The sequence below is a fragment of the Thrips palmi genome, unplaced genomic scaffold (assembly GCF_012932325.1).
Source record: "Thrips palmi isolate BJ-2018 unplaced genomic scaffold, TpBJ-2018v1 HiC_scaffold_17, whole genome shotgun sequence".
Lineage (NCBI taxonomy): Eukaryota > Metazoa > Arthropoda > Insecta > Thysanoptera > Thripidae > Thrips > Thrips palmi.
Genome location: NW_023144626.1, coordinates 8,708 through 31,886, shown reverse-complemented (window position 1 = coordinate 31,886; position 23,179 = coordinate 8,708). Strand labels below are relative to the sequence as shown.

General features: G+C 51.6%; 4 protein-coding genes across 7 annotated transcripts; 2 read left to right on the top strand and 2 right to left on the bottom strand.

Annotated features, from left to right (window-relative positions):
- The first annotated feature begins 3,739 nt into the window (after nucleotides 1–3,739).
- LOC117643401 lies at nucleotides 3,740–6,993 on the top strand. Of its 4 annotated transcripts, none has more exons than XM_034382270.1 (6): nucleotides 3,820–3,914; nucleotides 4,240–4,380; nucleotides 4,856–5,054; nucleotides 5,290–5,499; nucleotides 5,838–5,940; nucleotides 6,364–6,993. In XM_034382270.1, the coding sequence occupies exons 3-6, from the start codon at nucleotides 4,876–4,878 to the stop codon at nucleotides 6,610–6,612; spliced, it is 741 nt and encodes a 246-aa protein (XP_034238161.1). In that variant the 5' UTR covers nucleotides 3,820–3,914; nucleotides 4,240–4,380; nucleotides 4,856–4,875; the 3' UTR covers nucleotides 6,613–6,993. The 4 variants fall into 4 exon arrangements, with proteins under 4 accessions (XP_034238159.1, XP_034238162.1, XP_034238161.1 ...); XM_034382269.1 differs by having other exon boundaries at nucleotides 4,240–4,387; XM_034382268.1 differs by lacking the exon at nucleotides 4,240–4,380 and having other exon boundaries at nucleotides 3,740–3,914.
- On the bottom strand, nucleotides 6,742–10,111 carry LOC117643400 (E3 ubiquitin-protein ligase rnf168-like). Its single transcript, XM_034382267.1, has 7 exons — nucleotides 9,613–10,111; nucleotides 9,343–9,497; nucleotides 9,040–9,204; nucleotides 8,852–8,948; nucleotides 8,650–8,769; nucleotides 8,430–8,546; nucleotides 6,742–8,329 (listed from the first exon to the last, which is right to left on the bottom strand). The coding sequence occupies exons 1-7, from the start codon at nucleotides 9,971–9,973 to the stop codon at nucleotides 7,677–7,679; spliced, it is 1,668 nt and encodes a 555-aa protein (XP_034238158.1). The 5' UTR covers nucleotides 9,974–10,111; the 3' UTR covers nucleotides 6,742–7,676.
- A 78-nt stretch (nucleotides 10,112–10,189) lies between these two features.
- LOC117643402 (protein PIF) lies at nucleotides 10,190–11,210 on the top strand. Its single transcript, XM_034382272.1, has 2 exons — nucleotides 10,190–10,384; nucleotides 10,485–11,210. Exon 2 carries the CDS (start codon nucleotides 10,504–10,506, stop codon nucleotides 10,888–10,890), a length of 387 nt encoding a protein of 128 aa, XP_034238163.1. The 5' UTR covers nucleotides 10,190–10,384; nucleotides 10,485–10,503; the 3' UTR covers nucleotides 10,891–11,210.
- LOC117643403 (probable phospholipid-transporting ATPase IF) lies at nucleotides 11,101–22,809 on the bottom strand. The gene is made up of 25 exons (XM_034382273.1): nucleotides 22,758–22,809; nucleotides 22,598–22,693; nucleotides 22,418–22,507; nucleotides 21,988–22,152; nucleotides 21,517–21,669; nucleotides 20,642–20,757; nucleotides 20,138–20,201; nucleotides 19,945–20,098; nucleotides 18,863–18,944; nucleotides 18,477–18,577; nucleotides 18,010–18,135; nucleotides 17,804–17,919; nucleotides 16,864–17,207; nucleotides 16,032–16,135; nucleotides 15,582–15,724; nucleotides 14,551–14,790; nucleotides 14,163–14,305; nucleotides 13,913–14,066; nucleotides 13,518–13,620; nucleotides 12,874–13,079; nucleotides 12,607–12,793; nucleotides 11,900–12,045; nucleotides 11,706–11,809; nucleotides 11,452–11,629; nucleotides 11,101–11,338 (listed from the first exon to the last, which is right to left on the bottom strand). The coding sequence occupies exons 1-25, from the start codon at nucleotides 22,806–22,808 to the stop codon at nucleotides 11,126–11,128; spliced, it is 3,579 nt and encodes a 1,192-aa protein (XP_034238164.1). The 5' UTR covers nucleotide 22,809; the 3' UTR covers nucleotides 11,101–11,125.
- Between the last annotated feature and the right edge of the window lie 370 nt (nucleotides 22,810–23,179).

Below are 23,179 nucleotides of genomic sequence, written 5' to 3'. Positions count from 1 at the left end.
ACGATGCAGGTGGAGTGTGATATGCACACTGTTCAGTTTGTAGAGTGAGCAAGGCAAAAGTGTTGCTTTTGGCAATCTTTCAGGCTGGCATCCAGGAGTTTGGGGGGAGGGGCAACTGACTCATTGCCTCCTCTCCACCCCGCACCCCCACCCCCTTTCCTGGATCCGAGCTTGACCGTGCGCTGCTGCACGCGCGCCGCGCATTGACGCACTTGCACCGCGGGGAAAAGTCGAGTATTTTGAACCGTTTGAGCGCTTGCCAACACGGACTAGTTGACGAATCGTCCGGTGTGCGCCAGAATAACACACTACTTCCAACTGCTGCAGGCTGGAGGCCATTGATGCCCGCGAGGTGGAGCGGCGGGCTCCGAGGGGCTGCCGCAGCTGAGGCCGGCGAACCAGGATGACGAGAACGCCAGGGTGGACAAGATCCAGCGAGACAGGTGGGGACGCGCGCGTGACGAGCACCGGCACGCCGTCAGGCGTGCGACGTGCAGGTCAACGAGCACGCCGTCGGGCGAACGACGTGCAGGTCAACGAGCACGCCGTCGAGCGAACGACGTGCAGGTGCACGAGCACGCCGTCGGGCGAACGACGTGCAGGTGCACGAGCACGCCCTCGGGGGAACGACGCGCGCCTGCACTAGCACGCCGTCGGGCCAACGACGTGCACGGCGCGAGCATGCCGTCAGGCGGCCCTGACCCCCGGCCTTTCGCGGTGCTGCAGGGCCCTGGTGCAGGAGGCCCTCCGCCTGCAGCTGGTCTGGCTGCGCAGCTCGGCGCCCGGGGCGGCGAAGCAGGCGAAGCGCGGCGCGGAGCAGCTCCGGGAGTCGCCGCTGTGCCGCCTGGTGCGCGACGAGGAGCGGCGCGCGGCCGAGGAGGCCGTCATGCTGGCCGAGAGCTCGCGCGCCGCGGGCCGCTCCGACCGCCTCAAGGACACGGTGCAGCAAGGCGAGCGCGAGGCGCAGCGCCAGCTCAGGGCCATGCGGGAGGAGCGCGCGCAGCTGCAGGTACCAGGTTCGGTGGTTCAACCACCGCCGTCGCCTTGAACAAATCCGTGAACAAATCGCTTTTGCGGAACAGACGATGGGTCCAAATGGCGACTGCTGCTCGGCATCGACCGCCGTAGATTATCTTATCACGGGCCTAGCCCCTTTCCCAGTGCAAACAAACTTGATGTTGTTGTTGTTGGTCCGCGTCACCGCGCAAAGGGCTGTGGAACCTGGTGCGCTGCTTGATGTGCAGGAGGAGGCGCGGAATCTGCGTTCGCGCACCGCCCTGGGCGCCGCCGTCACGGAGCGCTGGGAGCGCGCGCGCCTGCAGCAGCACCAGCGGCACCTCCAGGTCCGGGAGGCGGGGCTGCGCGCCGCCCTGGACAAGCTCGCCGAGGACTACGACCTGGAGCTCCGCGCGCACTGCGAGCTCGTCGAGTACCTGCACCAGGCCACCCAGGTAGGCTGGCCGTGGGCGCGCGCCGTGGGCTGTTCGAAGTGTATTGGTGTTGTAAAATATCGCTTTCCCCCATGTAGTAAATGTAAAATATCAATATCTCGATACATAGATGTAAAATATTGATACATAGATGTAAAATATCGATACATAGATGTAAAATATCGATACATAGATGTAAAATACCGATACATAGACGTAATACATACATCGTTGTAAAATTTTGACAACCGCAATGTTGATACATTGATGTAAAATTGTGAGCCTGCCCTTATAGGTAAAATATCGATATGCTAGTCATTTGAGTTATCGATATGATAGAGCCCTTCCGTACCGTTATGTTTGGCGGGAGTCACTGCCGGGTAAAGAACGTTCTCCGCTCGCTGGGGGCCGAGCAGCCGACGCTACGAAATCCCTCAAATCTCGGGAATGCCAAGTCTTTAGGACTAAACAAAACCTGTTCTGGCATCACCTGATTTTGTACTTTCATACTGAGGACACGAAAGATACCTACGAACAGTTTTTAAAATTAAGTCTGCAAGCGAAAAGCCGCGGCAGTTCAAACAAGGTTACGCGTCGCACCATGATTTAACTCTTAAATTCACCCGCGGGAGCGAATTCTGTGAATGATATTGCGACAAAATGTTTCGGATATCTTAAGGAACAAACTGGTAACAGTAATCTGGTGGAAAACGCTGACAATACAAAAATATCGCTAGTTTCAAGCGTCTGGCAGGCGTCTTCTGCTGGCCCTCAGCGAGCAGGTTTCGCCATACTTCGTGCCGCCATATTTCGCATATTGGAAGTGCTTTATGTAAAATACAGTATCGAAAAGTACATTCAAAAACAGCGGCAGGAAGGAAAGAATCGATACCCCGACATTAATATCATCATCCACCACCTCTGCGCAGGGCCTGCAGCACCAGAGCGAGGAGTGGCAGGCGCGGTACGACGAGGTGACGGCGTCCTGGGACGCGCAGCTGGCCGCCCTCAAGGCGCAGCGGCAGGAGTACACGCGCCAGCTGCGGGCGGTGCGCAAGGAGGCAAGCTTGCAAGCGCAAAGCGCGGGGCACTCGCGGACTCGCGAGGCGCATCGTGTTGCGACACGAGTGGGCCAACATTCCCGCCCCGCGATGGACCAGTGTCCAAAGGGGTGCCCTGCCTATTAGGCCACTTCTCGTGACTGCGGCCCAAGGTATTGCCCAGGAGGCCGGCAACCCTTTCGGCACTGGTGCACCGTGGGAAGTTTTGCCTACTTGCGGCGACACTCCCTGCACACGGTGGGCCAGAAGACCGGTGCATGCTGCCATAATTCTAGACGCGTTTTGAGCTCCCGAGTCGCTAAATGGGAGTGGAACCGAACGTGTGGCCACACCAATGAATTGCTCTTCGAACGAGAAATCCATTGGTGGGGTCACACGTTCGGTTCGAGTCCTATTTAGCGACTCTGGAGCTCAAAACGCGTCAGTTTAGGCCGCCGGCGCCGGTCTTCTGGCCCACTGTGCTGCAGGGCCTCAACGCCCGCTCCTCTCTGCTGCAGTTGGCGCGCCGGGAGCGCTTCAAGCGCGAGTTCCTCGCCTACAAGACGGCCCGCGACCAGCAGGTGGAGGAGCGCCTCCGCAGACACAACGCCGCCACCAGGATCCAGTCCTGGTGGCGCATGACGATGGTGCGCAAGGGACTCGGGCCCTGGAAGCGCATGGCCAAGAAGAAGAAGAAGAAGAAGAAGTAGACGACGCGCTTGTTTGTGTCGCGTTTCCCAATAAAGGAGAGATTACTGAGTCAAAGTGCACGCGTGGCTTTCAAATCCACACACTGACCCACAGACGTTCCAGGAAAGAGTCACTCACACACGCACACACACAGAGGCGCACTGGCCTTAGACTAGTCCGGAATGATTCACCGTTCAGTGGCACTCGGAGGTGCGCCCGCACTCGGCTCATGTCTCATGACGAGGTCGTGCTCGCGCGCTTCCCATGGAGGTTCGTTCAAAACAACGCAAAGCCAGGACACGTGGTCGCGGTCCTCGAGCCGAGCCAGCAGACCGATTCCGAGAGTCGTTTTCGTCGCTCTGCCTCTCTCCCACTCGCGGGGCGTCCCGTAGACGCGCGAGTGAGACAGAGCGACGAAAAGGGACTCTCGGAATCAGTCCGCAGGTGAGCTGATAAAGTTCTCACGGCGTTATCCGGCCGGGCTATCCACCCGCAGCCCCGGGACCCGGGACCTCGGACGACGGGGACCCTCGCGGGGAGCAGACCGCCGGGATCGCGGCGCGCACGCTCGTCGGCGACCTCTTCTTGGCGACGATGTTGTTGCGCGTGGTGGCGGTGCTGGCCGTGCTGGCGCCCATGGCGGTGGCGCGGGACGCGGGTCCGACTCCGACACCCGCCGTCGGCGTGGCCAACTGCTCCCTCCCCCGGCCGGCCGTCCGGCTTGCCGCCCTCGCGGAGAACAGCTTGAGGCTGCGTAAGTATCAAATCAAGTGCCGGGCGGCGCACAGTGGGCCAGAAGACCGGTGGAGGCGGACAAAACTCTAGACGCGTTTTGATCTCCGGAGTCGTTGAATGGGACTCGAAACGGACGTGTGACCCCACCAATGGATTGCTGTCCGAACGAGGAAACCATTGGTGGGGTCACACGTTTGGTTCGAGTCATGTTTAGCGACTCGGGAGCTCAAAACGTGTCAAGAGTTTTGGCCGCCTGCGCCGGTCTTCTGGCCCACTGTGCGGTGCCGCTTGGACCGCCCGCGCGGCAAGGCAAGGGGTCTGCCACTACTTGTACTCGTTTTCAGTGTTGCCAAAAGAGAAGCCCAAACACACCGGGGTGCGACGGGCTCGGCGACGGGCCTACTAGGCAACTCCTCGCCACATCTGTTGGGTAGCTGAGTAGCTGCCTGGTGGGCAGACAGCCCATCGCACACCAGTGTGGTTGGGTGAGGGGTAGGTTGGGGCAGAAAGGTACAGTACAGGGTAAGAAAAGAACCACCCTTGTGGAGCTGATGTCCTGAGTTTTAGTCATCCCTTGACCAGTGATTTCAACTTAACATGAAAATCTGAGTGTGAAAACACTGTTAAATGGATGTCATGGACTGGAGCAGTAGGCCACAAGGGGGGAGGTTTTTCCTTACCCTGTACTTTCCCAACCTACCCCTACTTTTTGTTTTGTGTCAAAACTGCTGGTTCTTCACGCCCGCCCTTAACCGACTCACACTCAGATTTGATCTGAAAAAAACGCCTGCATGTACACGACGGACACCAGGGGAAACGCGTGGTTCAACTCACAGGGCAGCCAACTAGCTTACACTCGCACTCAGTCGTAGTCAGTGACAGACCCTCGGCGGCGGTGTGTTGGTGGTGAGCGGGCTCGAACAGAGTGCAGCTTTGAAAGACGCACACGTGGGTTCCCAGTGTCCTCGCACTTGTCGTCGATGGAGGCGAGGGAGGGCAGTGCGTCGCAGGCGTCGCAGCGGGCGCGGGACGCTGCACTGCGAAGCATCTGGAGCATCCTCGAGGAGCTCCTAAAGGCCGTCATCAACGCCCTGCGGCTGCTGCTGGACCCCGCGCCACTCGGAAGCTACGACATCAGTCTCAACAACTCGCTCATCAAGTACGTCATCAAGTCCGTGCCGTGTAGCACGGCCAGCGCGGCCAGCGTGGCGCGTCACGAGCAAGTCGTGCCGCTTTTTCCAGTGGACCGGCGCCAGCGCGGCCAGCGTATGGCTGACCGGCCGCCTGCCGCCACGACCGGCTTCGGCGCTCTAGAGGCTCCAAGTCAAATTGACGTCACCGTTTCCTCGTGTTTTTGTGTGCTCTTTATTCTGGCGTGTCTTATGTACTTTGAGAGGTCGCCTGGCTGTCCACGACCTGCTGGCGCGCCACCTCCGTGACACCCAGTTCCACGTGGGCTTGCCGAACCCCTTCACCATGTGCTCCGAGGTGCGCGTCGCGCTGCCGAACCTCACCCTCACGGCGTTCTACGACGCGGACCTCGACGTCGGCTTCGGCGCCGCGGATGGGGAGGCCATGGCGATCTTCGGCGACGGACGTGCGCAGTAAGGCCAGTGGCGGATCCAGAGTCGGCCCAAAGGGGGGGGATCGTCTTTTTGACAGAGCGGGTGCGAGAGAGCAAGAGAAGATGTGTGAGATAGGCAGAGGGGGTGCGAGAGTGACAGAGCGGGTTTGAAAGAGCAAGAGAGGGAGCGAGATAGACAGAGAGGGTGTGAGAGACTAAGAGGGTGCGTGAGAGGCAGAGGGGGTGCGGGGTGCGAGAGGGATAGAGCGGGTGCCAGAGTGACAGAACGGGTGCGAGAGAGAATGACGAAACGGTCTTTCGGAATCAGGTGACAGGGCGATTCGAACCCAACTTTCTTTCTCCGGCTTTTTGTTTCAGAATCGACTTGCACAACGCGAAACTGACTACGAAAGTCTGTATAACATTGAAAGAGTTCTCCGTCAAAGTAGCCGATATGAAGATATCTCTTGAAAAGGCCGAGGTGAGTAACAGCAATCTCTATTTCGTTGTCTTCCGCCTAAATGGTTTGCCTTCCTGAACTCAGCCGCCTGTGAGGTAGGCAGCCCAACTAACTAGCCCCCAGCCGCAGCGCGCCTGAAAGGCAGGCAACCCATTTGGCTCGGAGTACCGATTCGACGAGTATTGGCAAAATATTCTGCTACACTGTGGAAACAAAGGCTGAAGAGTTATGCCTTTACAGGGCGTAAATGATTTGCGCCTCCGAAACAGCAAGAATTGTTTTATGTCCTTGAAAGGACCGTGAATCAGTATGCGACTTATAGGGCTTAGCTTTTACGCCTTGTCTTACCAGTGATTGTATTTTGTTACCACTCAGGATATTCCAGCCACTGTGCCTCCCAACTTTGTGTCTGTTTTAGATTTATCAAAGTTTCTTGGCCTACAGGTCAACCTGAAGGGTCTGTTTGGTGGCGGAGCAGTCAGTGACCTCGTCAATAGCATTGTCACAGACGTTCTTCCTGACGCGGTTGAAGAATATGAGCCAGAGATAACTCAATTGGCCATGAAATACATTAACGAATTTATAAAAAAGATGCTACATAGAGGGAGCGCTACAACAGCCACAAGGGTGACTAACAATTGTCAAAAAGAGAAGTATGTCATTACCGTATTCAGAGACATGATAAAAATTTAGAATTGCTGCGACAAAGGCTATGCTATTTTAAGGAATCCAATTATGAATGTAGTCATATTTATGAATGAAAATATTTATTCCTTGCAGGGTTTATCAAATTATATATTATTATTTATTACTATGATGGTGTACAATCTGCAACTTTATTTCACATATTCCATAGCAAAGTTTTGACCAGCTCAAAATTGCAATACCAATGTGTTAGCAGACATACACAAAAAAAAAGTACAATTACTTGTTGAAGATACACAGAAGTTTTCTTTTTGAATCCTGTCTATGTTTTCTGCTACAAATTGAAAAAGGACAGCTTAAAGTGAGAACTAGAAATCAACATGGAACTTAGCTTGATTTAAGCTACCCGTACACCAATGTGAATACAATCAAAAAAATGGAACAAGTCACAAAATGGCACTACCAACATTGGTACCTACATGGGTACACAAAACCAATAAAAATTAAATAGCTTTGTAAAACAAAACAGTTACAATCTTACTTTGGTGATATTAGAAGCACTGGCATTGACTGCATTGTCATTGGTTTTGATTATAACCAAAAATCCAAAGAAGAATATCTACATTTAGAAAACAAAAATTACTCAAAAGGAAAACAGTAACTTCAGATGGATAGGAGATCAAAAGAAGTTGTGATGCAATGACGGTTTCAAAAAAACAGCATGCTTAAAAATATACTCAACTTTGAAAATGTTCACAAATTTCAGAGAACCACAGAAACAATTCTCAATATATTTCATATGATAATGTAACTGAAATTGGATATAAACCAGAGGAAACTTAGATGACAGATCCAGATCATATTCCTTTCATAAACAGTAACATTTGTACTTTAAGGAATACTATGTATTTACAGCACAGTATTTAATGACTATAAACATCAAACTAGAATACAGTAGCATAAACAGTTTTCTCTATCAAATTTACAAATTCACAAAAATATTTTTTAAACTATAAATGGTCCATAATTAATAAATTTTATTTTAACAGGTAAATAAGGTACATGACTTGGTTGAGAACTCACTTTCCCCACAATAATAAAAGATTTACTAGTTACAATTCCATTTTCACAGAGAACCCCATTGACTCCTCTAGAGTACACTGTCGTCTTTTCTCCTTGGCAGTTGTAGGAGCTACCCTTGGCTTTGGTTTCCTCCGAGGAGTCACAATTTTTGACTGATTTTTCTTTGGGGTAAGAGGCGCAATGCTCCTTAGTTCATAGGTCCTATTCTGGCTCTCAGTAGCATTAAGTTCTTTTTGAAGTTGTAAAGCAAACTCATAATCCTTTTGTTCTTGGCGGTACCGTCGTTCCACCTGTTCATTCTCTGTAAGGTCTTCTAAAGATAATGGCAGAAGAGTGCCTTCAATATTATACAGTCCATTAACAGGTTTTGACTTAGGTAACTTTTTGGGACTGTCCTCTGTTGAACTGTCAACCACCTTGCGGTGTTCAAATTCACCCTCGCAATCTGTTTCCGAATCTGATGCTCCTTCCTCATTTTGCTGCTTTCCAGGTGAATTCTTTTGCTCAGCGCCGACAATTGTTTGAATGGTTTGTGCCCTTGTCAATTTCTTTGGTGACTCTTTCTTGCCCCTTTTAGGTGACTTGCCAACAGGGCCAGTAGGAGATCTTCTCCTTTTGTTGTCTTTCTTGGAAATAGGACTAGTTGCTTCACCTTGAGATGTACTCGGCTCAGAACTGGGATCTGAAATTAAACCAATTTTGTTATGTATTGAGCTACAAGAAAAGCAAGAGAACACCATAACTTAATTTATTGACAAAATTATCTTAACAAGTACCAGTACCTGCTTTGAGCCACGGCCGAAGGGTATTAGAGCTACGCCCAGGAGAAGCCCACCCATCTAAACTACGCATAACTGGAATGGGTTTGCAGACTTGACTATTATCACTGTCTGTGCCATCTGAAAGTAAGAATGGTCCATTAGTGAGGGTGTTTTGAACATTTCTGAACAACAATAAAGTTGAGTTGAAATGCTTAGGATGTCTTAAACAAGGACACAGTACCTGGTGAAGATTTAGGTGGTGTAGTTGCCACATAATGTACAGGCCGGAAATGGTGCAGTTCCCCATTTAAGCTGTCAGTGCTGCTTGAGCTATTAGTTCGTGTTGGTTTTCCTAAGTTGTCTGCAACAATTATTAGGGATTATTATAACCAAACTCCTCCTTCTACCATTGCACATCATGTTCTTAGAACAATCTCGCTTACTTTGATGCAGAAACACATCCATTGGTCCCTTTTTGGGAGGTTGAGAGGGAGGAAGAGCCGATGAAAGTGAGGCAAGCCTGACAAAAGCACTTGAAGCCTAAGGAACACAATATGGAGTTATTAATGACTATCATTGAGCGACATGGCAGTGGACAGACCAGATCAAAACCATCAAACATGGTACTCACTTCCTCCTCTTCCAGAAGACGCCTTAGATTTTCCTGCTCTTCAGCTTCTTTCCGAGCGTCCTCAGCTGCAAGCTGCTCGGCAATCTTTTGAGCAATCAAAGCATCTTCTTCTTCAGCTTTTTTTCTAAGGTCTTCCAGATGCCTTCTTTCTTGTTCCTCTCGCTCCTACAATAAGACAGATAAGAGGGAGAGGCATTTTAACTAACACCACTGTCATGAATATGATTATCATTGGAGACGCTATGAAAACATCAGAAAAGATACAGCAGATTCCAACATACATGAATATAATGAAAGACAAACCTGAAGTTCTTTGATGAGCTGCTCACTTGCACGAACTTCTACCTCTTGCCGTTTTAGAGCTTCTTCTTGAATACGCTTCTGTTCTGCTTCATACTCTCTACGAATCAATCCTGGTTCACTTATTTTAGGGGCTTGGATATTTAACTCAGCAAGACCTTTCAACCAAACAAAGAGACAAGCTGTTAAACGCACTGAAATAAACATAGTCAAACATTCCAATGACAGAAAGAATTAAGAAAGAAAGCTTAAGAAAACCACTACAAAACTCACTGTCAATCTCTTCGTCATCCTCTCCCTTCATTTTCTTTTCAACATGATGGCCAAATTGTTGCTGGATGAACTTCCACAATTGTTGATTTACCATTAAGCCGTTCTTTTGGCGTTGTCGGATCCATCCGCCGACATATTTCCGACATAGTGGGCATGCCAGAGTATTGTTATCAATCGTCTTCTCGAAGCATACTTTGCATACAGTGTGGAAGCAAGGCAGGGTTACAGGTTCAACAAAGATTCCCATGCAAACGGTGCACTGGACATCGTGCAAGGTTAGGCACTCCGGCTTGTCGAACTTGTTTTCCTCAGTTTTCAGTCGTCCAGCTTTGATGTTCTTACTTCTTGAGCGCCCTGTCATTTTAAAAAGCTATTTAACTAATAAATTTGTTTATACCATCCAGCGTTATCACAATCACTTCTAAACTCGGAAGCATTTATCAAAGGATAAAGTTTGCCTCCATCCTAAAATGTGGTTGTAATAAAAAAAACGATTGTTTGTGTGCTAGTCTCGGTAGAGTATGAGAAATAAGTGCCCCAAGGAGTCAATTTCTCATACTCATGCCAGCTGACGACAACCGTTCCAACCGTTCGACCTAACCCTTGTATTCTTTCGGCTTTCGCTATTTCTGTTAGTTTATGTGCTGTCATTCCTTTAATTAGAAAATTTCTCATTCAAACACTTTATTGGTTCAGCGGTGTTGGATGCTAACGGCGCCCAATCCAACTTTCTGTGAATCAAATTTTAGTTTCCTCATTTTTTACATCAGAGGTGGGAACTTATTCTGGTTCAAGTGTTTCGCATAGATTTCTTTTCAGTGAGGCTCATTCAATTTCAAGGGTTCTAATTCATTTCTTTTTATTATATTCAGTTTGGTCTTCTTCGTTCCAATGGATCTCACTGAAGAACAGAAGAAATTTCTGATGGATGTGGAAGAGGAGTTTTCGAATCGGTTCACAGAGTCTGACGCTGTTTATTGGGAAGAACTTACATCACCTCTTCCTTCTCCTCCGATCATGGAACCATGGTACAATAAGCAGCGAAGGAGGTTTGACTTCTCAAGAGGACGAGGAAGAGGAAGAGACAATTTCAATTTCAATGGAAGAGGTAGAGACAGGGATCAAGGCAGTCACAGCAGATATGATAATCAGAGAGACAGAAGGGACTACAGAAGAGATGAAAGAAGAAGTGACAGGAGAGACGACAGAAGGGATGATAGAAGAGATGACAGAAGGGATGATAGAAGAGATGACAGAAGAGATGACAGAAGACGATAGGAGGGATGATCAGAATGGTGACAATGGAGCTGCGGGTAGAGAGAGAGATAGGAATTTTCGTGGCTCAAGAGATAACCATCGGGATTTATTTCCGCAAAACCGTCATTCATTTTGATAAGTATTGCTACTTAATTTATTTCTTTTTAAATCAATTGTTAAATTGGTACAAGAAATGATTGAGATTGTAGGGTTAAACCTAATTATTATGGTAAAATGTAAAAGAAAAAAAAACTTTTTAAATGGCACTTCCAGTCTCATTGCTGTCAGCTGTCAAGGACTCTCTTGAAGCTATATCAATAGTCTGTGACACTTGTATATTGTTTAATGGTAATGGCTGTAAAGGAGACCTATATTTGGTAGATCTCATCATTGAAACTCGGCCAGACCTTTTGTTAAAGTCTGTTCTAACACTTCTTGACCATTTCTTCTTTGTTTGGATACAGCATATCTGTGAAGAAAAATGAATACTTTACTTCTTTATGATGAATTTTTAAGAATCTTTGACTGAAATCATTTTTTTAAGAATATTTTCTTGTGCAGAAGACTGAATTTTCTACTTACATTAGATGTATACTTGTATGTTGGATCTTGTTGAGCTCTCTTAAAATTGGCAATACTAATAATGATAATATCGGGCATTATGGCCACCCAAATAGAAAGAAAGGTAATAATCCAGAAAAGTGGTGAGCTTAGTAGCTCAAGATATACGTAAAACATTTGTTGATTAATCAATTTATCCCTGAAAATGAAAACAAAATTTGTACTCGTAGCCTAAGCATATTTTATGAATTTTTGAGAAAATGTTGAGTTCTTACAAGTCAATGACAGAGTATATCAAGTTAATAACTAGCAGAAGTAGGAATGATCCTATTATTGATAGAAGGAACGGGAGGGTCCAATACTGAGAGGTTATCAGTAGCTGGAAAAGGAAGATATAATAATGAAACTAGTTTTTCTAACTCTTCTTTAAATGATGCTGCTATAGAATAACTTTCCATCAAAATATCACCTTAAAGTTGACTACCAGTACTGCTGAGCTATACACCAGTGTGCTAAGACATAACATGTCACCCTCTGAGCCATTGTTCAGTATCACAGTGTTGAAACTCAATGCCATGACTGGGACAAAGAAAACAACAACTGAATGCCAAAGGCCTGAAAATAAAAGAAAAGGTTTTCACAGACTGTTGTTATAGATGTGTTAGTCAGTTAACTTTGATTTGTTAAAGCTTTGCCACATACTTCTCTTGAAGCACTGTCACACCTCGGCAAATCCATGAGTTGGCTTCTCGTTCTTACATTGTTATCTGCTACCTGAAAACAGACAAGCAACTCTTATGTGTCAAAATTGTTAATGTACTTCAATATTTTCTGGAACTTTTAGAGTTAATTTTTTGTTAAGTCTGTATTCAATGTTGCTTTTATTATGATGCTTTTAAAAGGAAAATATATTTTGGGTGTGGTTCAGTGCTACCAAGGAAAAGAATGTAACTCAACTTTCCAAGTAAGCCAGTAAAGTCATTTTCATTTCAAAATGACATTAACTGGACTCATAAAGTCACTTTTGTAAGGTCAAGATGTTTCAAGATGACTTAAATTGACGTCCCTTGATCTGAAAGTGACCACTGGCTTTACTTGGGTTTGACATACAAGTCTAAAAATAAATCAATCTCACAAAATAAAAGAAACGTGCTTCCTTTTTTTCTTAAGCTTTACCTGCAGCTAACCATGTGATAAAATGACCAGTTCTCATCAGCTTGTTGCCTTGGTGCCTTTTATATAGTGCTGGATATTGCAACAGCTGGTAGGATGGCCGGTTTTGTTCCAGCAAACCATACACTAACACAGGGACCGATGTAAAGATAATGTTGAAGCAGGTGAGAAATACGGATGTATACATGGACTGAAAGTTTTTCAAACATTAAGAAAAGCCTTAATTTGCACCAATTTCGGAACCATTTTAAAATGAACAACACCACTCACCTGAGGGGAAAATGCAGTAAATAAAATGAAATAAAATTGGGGAAGGACAAAGACGACATTTTTGTAGAAGAAGTAATGGACCAGGTTGGAGAGTCGGAAGTAGTACCAGTGGCCGTGAACCAGTAACGCCCTTTGCACGAAGCGGAAGCGAGCCATGGCGAAGTCAGCGCAGCGCTCGGCCTGCCGGCCCTCCTTGCCCATCAGACCTGGAGCAGGAGCGAAGAGAAACTTGTGGTGGGGACTCCAGTAGCAAGTAGGCAAAAAGGAGCCCAAACGGAGAGCGACGGGCTGCATCTATTCCTAGGCAGCTACTCGACAGCTGTTTGGGCTTCTTTTTGCCTTCTTTTCTACTAGCAAAACGACGGCTCCCAGCAAAAGAGGCATATCTTTAATCCGTGGGGAAAAGGCAACTTTTGATGGGAGGCGTCGACACTGTTAGAAGCTTAGAGACTTCAATTCAGTCCCGCTGAAAGACTCTGAGGAGCCACGAGCCTGAGCGCCTGCCAAGTAGGCAACCAAGTCAGCCCAGCCACAGGAGCCAGTTGGGTTGCCTACCCTCATTACCATTACCACTACGGGCTAGATCTCAACTATGCCATTTCCTCGTGCGTCAGTGGCGCGGAGGCCTGAGAGACGGCCCTCACCCAGCCCGATGTGCGCCTCCTGAATCATGGACACGTCGTTGGCGCCGTCCCCGATCGCCGCCGTGGTCGGCCGATGTTTGGAGTTCTTTATAAGTCGCACGATCTGCCGAAAAAAGGCGACAAATTTGCTAGAGCGCGGATCCAGGGAGGGAAAAGGGCCAATTGCCCCTCCCTTGACCCCCAAGGTGGCCGCTTGAAAGGTGCGCTAAATCAACACTTTTTTCCTGTAGATAAGCGAACCCCTCTCTCTGGATCCGCCACTGCAAAGTTGAGTTTGTGCTTGATGGACTGGGACAGTGGGTTTCAACCCTACCGCCAGCCTCTCACCTGGCACTGCAAAGTTTGTGCTTGATGGACTGGGACAGTGGGTTTCAACCCTACCGCCAGCCTCTCACCTGGCACTTCTGCAGTGGGGACAGCCGGCAGCAGATGACCGCGGGGCTGGCCACCATGACGTCCAGCAGGAGGTCCGGCGCGTGCTGCAGAGACAGCCCGAGGGATTCGCCGTCCAACACCAGCCCGTAGTTGTCCCCGGAAGCCAGCCGATCTCTGGAAAATTTGAAATTTGTATAGTTTTTTCTTTGTTTTCTTTTTCATTTACCTTTTGGTGTTTCTTTAAAGTTTTGCCCCTTGGACTTGGCTTACTTGATGACGCGCAGCGTCCTGGTGACGGCGGTGGCGCTGGTGTGTTCCGTCACGAACAGCGGCTCCGCCTCCAGCTCCAGGTGGCCGCTCGAGTAAGAGATGCTGAGCGCCGTCTCCACCTTGTCCCCTGTCAGGATCCACGTCTGGGAACGAGAGGGAAGCGTTTGAGAGTGCCCACCCTGCCCCCAGTCGCTTTCGTCGCTCTGTCTCTCTCGCACCAATGGGGCGTTCTGTACAGGTGCGAGCCTGAAGCCCAGCGATTCCAAAGGACCGTCTCGTCTCGCACCCTCACCCTCATGAGACGCCCCATGAGTGCGACAGAGACAGAGCGACGCCCTTGGGCTCCACTCGGCAGACATGTCGTCAGGGCAGACTCCCCCAGACTGACCTTGACGCCGGCGTCCCTGAGGTTGGACAGCGCCTCGCGGACGCCGGGCTGCAGGCGGTCCTCCACCGCCGTGGCGCCCAGCAGCGTCAGGCCCTGCTCCACGGCCAGGCACGCCGACGACACCTGGGACTCGCGGTTCCCCGCCAGCGTGCACCGCGCCGAGCGCACGGCCTGCAGCACGGCCGAGAACTCCTGCCGCGGGATGCGGCGACACGCCACCAGCATGGTGCGGAGGCCGCGCTGGACAAGACCAACAAGGCACTGGTGGTGGTTAGGTCGCGGTGGCGGGGGCAAAGGGACCATTGACCTCCGCCATCTGGCTCAGCCGCCTGGGAGGAGGCACGAGGGGGCAAGCACTCTAGAAACCTTGTGTCCCCTTGGCGCTACAAATCTCTGGGAAATCTGAAATCTTGCCCCCAAAAAGGGTAAAAAAACAAGCTAATTTTGGTCGGAATATCGGTTAAAATCTTGCGAAATCCGATGAAATCTTCAGCCTTAAGGAATCTTGTATCCGCTAACATCCAATGTGGTTGCCCCCTCGCAAGAAGCCCACTTTGTTGAAGTGAGGTAAAGTACTTCCTTTATCCAGGTGCGGATCGAGGGGTTGCGGGTGGGACGATAATGCCAGGGGATGATCCGGGGGAGGGGGAGGGGGTTCGTCGCCGCGTCGCCCCAGTCGAGCGATTCCGCCGCCAGCACTCCTCGCTCTGTCTCTCTCACACCCCTACGGCACCCTCCGCGAGTGCGAGAGAGACAGAGCGAGGTCGGAAGGCAGCAGAATCGCTCGCCAGGCAACAAGTTGCACTTTGCCCCCCACTTTTTTCGAACCCGTCTCTGGATCCGGCCTCGCTACCAATGCGGTCCCGTCTCCGTGGTGGCGTGGCACCGAGGGGGAACAGCTTCCCACAACATTCGTTGTACAAAATTTGACCACATTCCACATTCAGGTGGCAAAAACGCCAGAAATCTTGCACATTCTTGCACATCCACACAACCATTGTACAAAAAATTTTACAGTGGGTGGCACGCACCATGGCGAACTCGTGGATGCACTCCATGGTCCTGGTCTTCTGGCCCTGGCTGACGAGGGGCAGCACCGTGGCCTCGGCGCCCTTGCAGAACACCCAGATTTGGTCCGACGGGTCGCGCACGATCACCGACATCCTCTTGCGCTCTGCGACACGGAAAGCGTGGCACAGTGGGCCGGAAGACCGGTGGAGGCGGCCAAAATCCCGGACGCGTTTTGAGCTCCAGAGTCGCTAAATGGGACTCGAACCGAACGTGTGACCCCACCGATGGATTGCTCTCCGAACGAGGAATCCATTGGTGGGGTCAAACGTTCGGTTCGAGTCCCATTTAGCGACTCTGGAGCTCAAAACGCGTACGGGATTTTGGCCGCCTCCACCGGTCTTCAGGTCCATAGAGCACCTCGGGCAGGTTAGGTTAGGTTAGGTGTGGGGACGACTTGGCGACTGGCTTACCTGAAGTGAACTCCAGCACTTCGAGGCGCCGGAAGGCCTTGACTCGCCCTTGGACGCGCACCACGTAGTAGCCGCTGGACTCGCCCAGGAACACGACGCCGAATCTGGAAGTCCGCAAGAACCACTTCATCAATCGATACCGCGCGTACCCCTTTTTTGCCCAGGTGCGGATCCAGCAAGGGGGAAAGCGTCGCTCGCCCCCTGAAGGCGGAGGCAAAACCACTGCAATTCCGTTGGTAAGTTTGCTGATCACCACTCTAGTGCCAAAGTGTCCCCCTGGCCCGGCGAACGCCAAAATTTGGCGCCCTAGGCGGCGGGACTGCCAAAATTTTGGATTTCTATGGGAGCAGTTTGAACCAAATTTCGGCATTGAAACCGGAGCACTGTTGGAGTGATAAGCAAACTTACCAAAAGCATTGCAGAGAAGTCGCACTTCTTCCCCCTGTAAGTAAGTAGGCAACGTTTGCTCAGCATCGCCTGCTTGAGATCCCCCGTCCCACAGTGGACCAGAAAACCGGCGGTGGCGGCCAAAACTCTAAACGCGTTTTGAGCTGCAGAGTCGATAAACAGGACTCGAACCGAACGTGTGACCCCACCATGGATTCCTCGTTTGAAGAGCAATCCATTGGTAGTGTCACACGTTCGGCTCGAGTCCCATTTAGCGACTGTACTGTAGAGCTCAAAACGCGTCAAGAGTTATTCTGGCCGCTTTGGCACTGGTGCATTGCACTGGTCTTCTGGCCCACTGTGTGTCCCAGGCAATGGTTCCACATGCCGTGTCGCGCCCTCAGGCCCGGCACCGCCTTGCTTGGCATCACGTTGCCACCCTCACCTCGCGCACGCCAGCAGCAGGGCCCTCTCGTCGGGGCTGCAGCAGGAGTACTGGAACTCGGCGCCGTCCAGCTCGTCGAAGCGCTCCTCGTAGTCCATCTGCGACGAGTGGCACAGCGCCAGCGCCAGCAAGAAGTGCTCCATGGCGGCGCTGAGGTCGGCGGCGTCGTCGGCCGCGCCCAGGTCCGCGTCGAGGTCCGCGCTGGCGCGCGTCGCCATGCCGTGGGGCAGCTCCCGCAGCGCGCCGCGCACGTCGCGGTACGGCACGCCGTTGATGCAGCAGCGCCGGAACACCATCGAGTTCTCCGTCAGCGTGCCCGTCTTGTCCGTGAACAGGTACTCCACCTGGAAGGCACAGGTAAAGAGGAAGGGAGTGACCAATGGCAAGGGCGGATCCATGGAATACGCCCGAGCTTGAGGCCCGAGGGGAGCGCACGAATGGGCCACTCGTGTAAACTTTGTCAGAAACATGTCCGGAATCCTGACAAAAATTCGCGCACCTCCTAAAGCTGATATTCGGAAAGCTTTCAGAGGTGCGCGCATTTTGATCAGGATTTCAGACAGGTTCAGACAGGTTTCTGACATACGCGGACAAAATTTACCCGATTGCCACTCGGTTGCCGACCCAGTGGCCACGCCGCCTGCGAAAGGCAGGGTAGGCAATGCGACGCACGCGTGCACACCGGGTTGCCTACCCGACATTACCATTACCATTACGGGCTAGACCACACATGATCGTGCCCACGCCGCCTGCGAATGGCAGTGCAGGCAATGCGACGCACACGTACGCGTGCACGTGCAGGGGGCTGCTTTTTGCCTACTTACCGCGGCAAAGTGTATCTTTTCACGAACAGAAGTCCAAAAAAAGGGGAGCTCGTCTCTTTTCTTCTTTAAAATGCACCCTTGGCCGATGGAATGTTCCCTCTCGGCCGCCAACTTACCAGGCCGAGCTCCTCGTTGAGGTCGGACGTGTTGCAAACCGCCGTCCGGTTCGTGTCCGAGCAGTACATCTGGTTGTCCCACGTGAAGAAGAGCGAGCCCAGGAACTTCTGCATTTCTGAACAGAACGCGACCGAATCGTTGTAAGAAAAGAGAGTTTCTGTCCTTGTGCGGTCTCCGTTTTCTGCCGCTAGGCGGCACCACCTACCGATGGTAACGTAGAGCGAGATGGGGATCAAGTAGTTGTAGAGGATGAGGTAGGAGAGGACCTCGTTGGTGATTTCCGATGACGTCATGTCCTCTATGTCGCCGAGGTGCGCGTCGTTGAACGAGGCTGCAAACGAGAGGAACTGAGTTTGTAGAGCTTCAAACCGAGTGAGGAGAACTCCACACCTCTTGGTTAGGAGCCGTTCCCTGCATTTGCACGAGTGGAGTTTGCAGTCTCTACACTTGGACGAGTGGAGTTTGCAGTCTCTACACTTGGACGAGTGGAGTTCACAGTCTCCACACTTGAGGGTGTGGAGCAGCCGTGTAGAACTCCCGAGTGCTCCCCCTGCAAACTCGGCACTTGCAGTGCGGAGACTGAAAATTCTACACCTCCGCGTTTCAAGTATGAAGTCCTCCACGTTGGTTTTACAGTGTTCCCCCTCAAGTCGAAGACACCTTTGCACTCACCCATGGCGTCGGAGCCCTTGTACAGGCTGGAGCCCACCACGGAGGCGGCGACGAGTAACAGGAGGCAGGACATGGCGAGCAGCAGCAGTCGATTGATGGACCTGCAAGCCAAACCACGCCGCGGTCAGTTATTCTACAAACTGAAGTGTGTACTCTGTATGCGTCTACAGATGCATACTTGCAAGTACACATCTATAGATGCATACTTGGATAAGTACACATCTGCAAACGCCTACTCAGCTGAGTACACACCAACAGAAACCTAACTCATCCAAGTACGCATCTGCAGATGTGTACTTGCAAGTATGCATCTGTAGACACTGAGTACACATTTCAAGTTGCAGACTAGTCGCATCGGGATCTCGACATAGCGAAAAACTACCAACTTTTCCATCGCAGAGAACTTGTTGCGCGTTATGAGTGAGTTGCGCGCCACCTTCGTGTCGGCGCCGGCGTAGACGGCGCAGCCTGCAAGCAGGAACGAAAAGAACAGCCTGCGTGGGGACGCGAACCCGCGACCACACTGGAAATCCAAGCGTGAACCAAACTGTCTCACGCTATTGCAAATGTGAGCCACGATTTTGACACGCTTGCAAGTGTGATAACGGTTGGTCGGACACTCCCACACAGATAAATTTCTACAAAGAACTGCTCGTTGCAATACAAAGGAAACGGAGACGTCGCAGCCTGCGAAGGAAATCGTTTGTAACACAAAGGATTTTGTTTGTAGTACAAAGAAAAAATCCTTCGCAGGCTGCGAAGAAGTTCTTCGCAGGATACAAAGCATTTTTCCTTTTGTATTACAAACAAAATCCTTTGTTTTACAAACGATTTCCTTCGTAGGCCTCAAAGCCTCCGTTTTCTTTGCATTACAACGAGCAGTAGTTCTTTGTAGGGTTCTAAGTGTGCAAAGCGTGTGACAGTGGCACTGAACCACGGGGACCACGAGGGGAACCGTGAGACAAACCAGGCGCGGTGTAAGGAGCCCCCGACAGGGAGGTCGATTGTGCATATTTTGCCTACCTACAGGGGCATGTGATGCTGGTTGCCTACTATGAGACGTTTAGAGAATCTCACGGGAGGGCGATCGCCTTTCCCCCCTTTTCAAACCGCGCCTGAGACTAGCCTTGTCTCACTCTTGCAAGTGTGAGACCCGGTGGTGCCTCGCTCTCTCTCGCAATCGTGGGACAAACGTGGCTCACACTTGTAAGCGTGAGACACGTTGCTTCACGCCAAACAGTGTGAGAGTGTCCCACACTTAAACACACTGGCAAAACAAAGGCATTAAAATTATGCCCTTTAAAAGCGTAAACGATTTACGCCCCTCGAGCGGCGTGAATCATTTATGCCTTTTGGAAGGGCATTAAAATTTTGCTTAAAAATCTTACACCATTCACGCCCTTCCCAAGGGCATAGAACGATTTACGCCCATAAAGGGCCCTCTGTTTTACCACTGCAGCGCACTCACCGAACACTTGGTCCGTGTTGCGCAGGCGCGCGCCCTTGAGCAGCAGGTGGTCGGCGGACAGCGGCGAGGACAGCGGCTCCTCGTCCGCCTCCATGAACATCATCTGGCTGAGGCGCGCCGTGAGGCTGTCGATGGACGTGCGCTGCGCGGAGTGCTGCCCGCTGGACGCCGTGGACGAGGACGTCGCCGTGGCCGAGGCCGCCGGCGGCGGGGCGGGCGGGGCGGGCGGGGCGGCCACCGGGGTGGACAGCTCCAGCCTGCGGGGGCTCGCGGTCATCAGCCGAGCCACTCCACCGCCCACTCTCGCTCGGTCTCTCTCGCACCCCCACGGCACACGCCATGAGTGCGAGAGAGAGCGAGGAGTGCTGGCTTCGGAATCGCTTGCCAGGGCCGCAACTCTGCCATGGTAGAGCATGCACAGCTGCTTTGTTTCTAGGCGACCAAGGTGAACAGATTCTGAGCACCATTGGCAACTTTGCCGCTGGCGAGGCATGAGTGCAGGCACGCAGCCCCTTTGTGCAACCCGAGACTAGGCGCAAAGGTGGCCAGAAACTGGGCGACGTTTGGCGCCCTAAAAAGTGGGGCGCAAGTGACAAAGGCGCCCAGTTTCAGGTCATGCCAAATTTAGAGTGTAGGCAAAAAGTGCTACTTTTGGGCTTCCCCGGACCTCAGAGGCCCGCTGCTGGCGCTCACTCACCGTCCGTAGAAGCGGTACAGGTCGGGGTGCGGCTGCTCGCACTCGATGACCCCCTTGACGCCCATGAGCTGCCCCGCGGCGCGCACGTTGCGCAAGGCGCCCGGCAGGAACACCGTCTGCAATGTCACGCGCCTCTTTAATGTCGGTCAGTCCCCTCGTTGCTTGGCCAGCTTAAAAGTTGGCCGAAGGGTTGTGTTTCACTGCACGGTAAAAACGATTCCTGGTTTTCCCAGGAACTTCCTGGAAATCACCTATGTCTCTACCATAGGCCTCCTGGGAATACCAGGTACCGTTTTCACCGTGTGCAAAGCCAGTGGCAAGTTTGCATGCCACAAATTTGGCAAGCCGTTTTGAATGCCAAAATTTGGCAAAGCTTTGGTCGGAAACTTCATAAGCTTGCAATTTTGGCAAGCTGGGTGGTATTTCCAGGCCAATCTTGCCAATTTTTGGCATTCAAAACAGCTTGCTAAATTTGTGGCAAACAAACTTGCCACCGGCTTTGCAGTGTTACGCAGTGCACCTGGGTGCGCCAGTGCTCACGCACCATGCACCCGAATGTTCCATCATCGAAAGGGTTTGCAGTAAGGGCGAATGGCGTCACGTTGAAACGAACGTGACACAACGCCCAGAGGAGCAGGAAGCAGGAGCGTGACATTCCTGATGGCAGTCTCCTGGAAGGAGAGTGTTGCCGACCTCTGCCTCTCTGAACTTCATTCGAGAGAATCCAGATATTGCCTTGTTGGCAGCTGAGGCAGGCAAACACTTTCGACACTGGTGCATCATCATGGGAGTTTTCCCCTACTTTAGTGGCAACACTGGGCACTGCGTGGCACTGTTTGCACCCCGTCCCAGGCTACGCCTCACCATGGCCTCACCTTGAGGTTGCTCTCGCCGTCGAGGTTGGCAGTGGTGACGTAGCAGCGCGCGTTGGGGTGGCTGCTGGCCACCAGCACCATGTCGCAGGGCACGTCCTGGTCGCACGCCACCATCACCAAGTCTCCCACCTGGATGCGCTCGGCGCTCAGCTCCTGGATTGCAGCATGGTTGCAGCATGGTTGCAGCATGGTTGCAGCATGGTTGCAGCATGGTTGCAGCATGGTTGCAGCATGGTTGCAGCATGGTTGCAGCATGGTTGCAGCATGGTTGCAGCATGGTTGCAGCATGGTTTCAGCATGGTTGCAGCTTGGTTGCAGCTTGGTTGCAGCTTGGTTGCAGCATGGTTGGATGGCAGCATGGTAGTGCAGGGAGAGAGAGAGAGAGAGAGAGAGAGAGAGAGAGAGAGAGAGACAGACAGACAGACAGACAGACAGACAGACGGAAGCGCAAGCTGTCCAGCTTGTCCAAACCTGCGAGACGCCGTTGCGGATGACGGAGACGGGCGCCAGGTTGACCTCGCGGTCGCTGCAGTGGCGCAGGTAGTCCTCGTAGCCCTGCTTGGCGGCCGTCACCACCACCACGAAGAGCAGTGGCAGCAGGCTGGTCCACGGACTCACGGGGCTGTTGATGCTCATCTTCCATTTCGGCCCAGAATAGGAAAGGTCAGGGTTTTTTGTGCCGGGGGGAGGGGGGTCAGTTACACGTCTTTTGAAAAAAAGTATCCCCAGGAGAACAATAAAGTCTAGATCATGTCTATAAGGCTTCAAAACGAGCGATTTTTGTCAAAATTTGGTCTATTTTGCTTTCAAAATATCATCATGCGACGTCATTTTGATCTGGTTTTGAAACATGTTCTCCTGGGGATGACCTCCGCGTGGTTTTGCTGCTGAATGTACTTACCACTATGATGGTGGCCACGAGGAAATAAAAATTGGCAATCCGGCGAAACTGCTCCAACAGGTTGTAGGGTAAGAAATTCCACACCGTGTACTGAAAGACAGAATTAATCGGTTTTTGATTTGTGTACAAAAGTGTTGCCTTCTGGTCTAAGGGATCGCTGACGTTGGCACTGCTGCTCACCTTCGCCGAGACCATCTTGTTGGTGGCGTAGGCGGTGGGGGCGGTGCGGCCGATCGGAACATGGCGGACTTCCCCGGCCGAAGAGACTCGGTTACCCTGTCAAAGGCAAGTTTTTGAAAGAGGCGACTAAAACTGAAGGATGTGCGTTCTTTGGCGGTACCTGAACCGACGCGGCAAACGCTATGCCCTCGGACCAGAAGCGCCTCAACATGGCACTGACAGACTGACGGCGGGCACCCTCGGCTTGCACAAATCCTTGTTGATCCTTCCCCCAACAAAGAGGATCGACTTCGCGCGCCAAGTCGATTATTGCTTGGTATGAGAAATTGAGGGCGCCCAGTTGTCCATTTGCCCAGGGCAGTGCGAGTGCCCCGCGGGGGACGCGGCGCCAAGCAGCCCACGACGCGCGACTTTGACATCACGGTGCAAACGAGGCGCGAGGTGAAAACGCCGTCCGGGACAAAACACGAATTTCAAATTGAATGCGCGGAGCGGGTGCACGCCCGAAAAGAAACCTCCTCCTCCGGGGTCCATGGACTTCCCCTTGCCTGCAAGGTTCCCCTCTCTGTGCAGTGTGCAGGC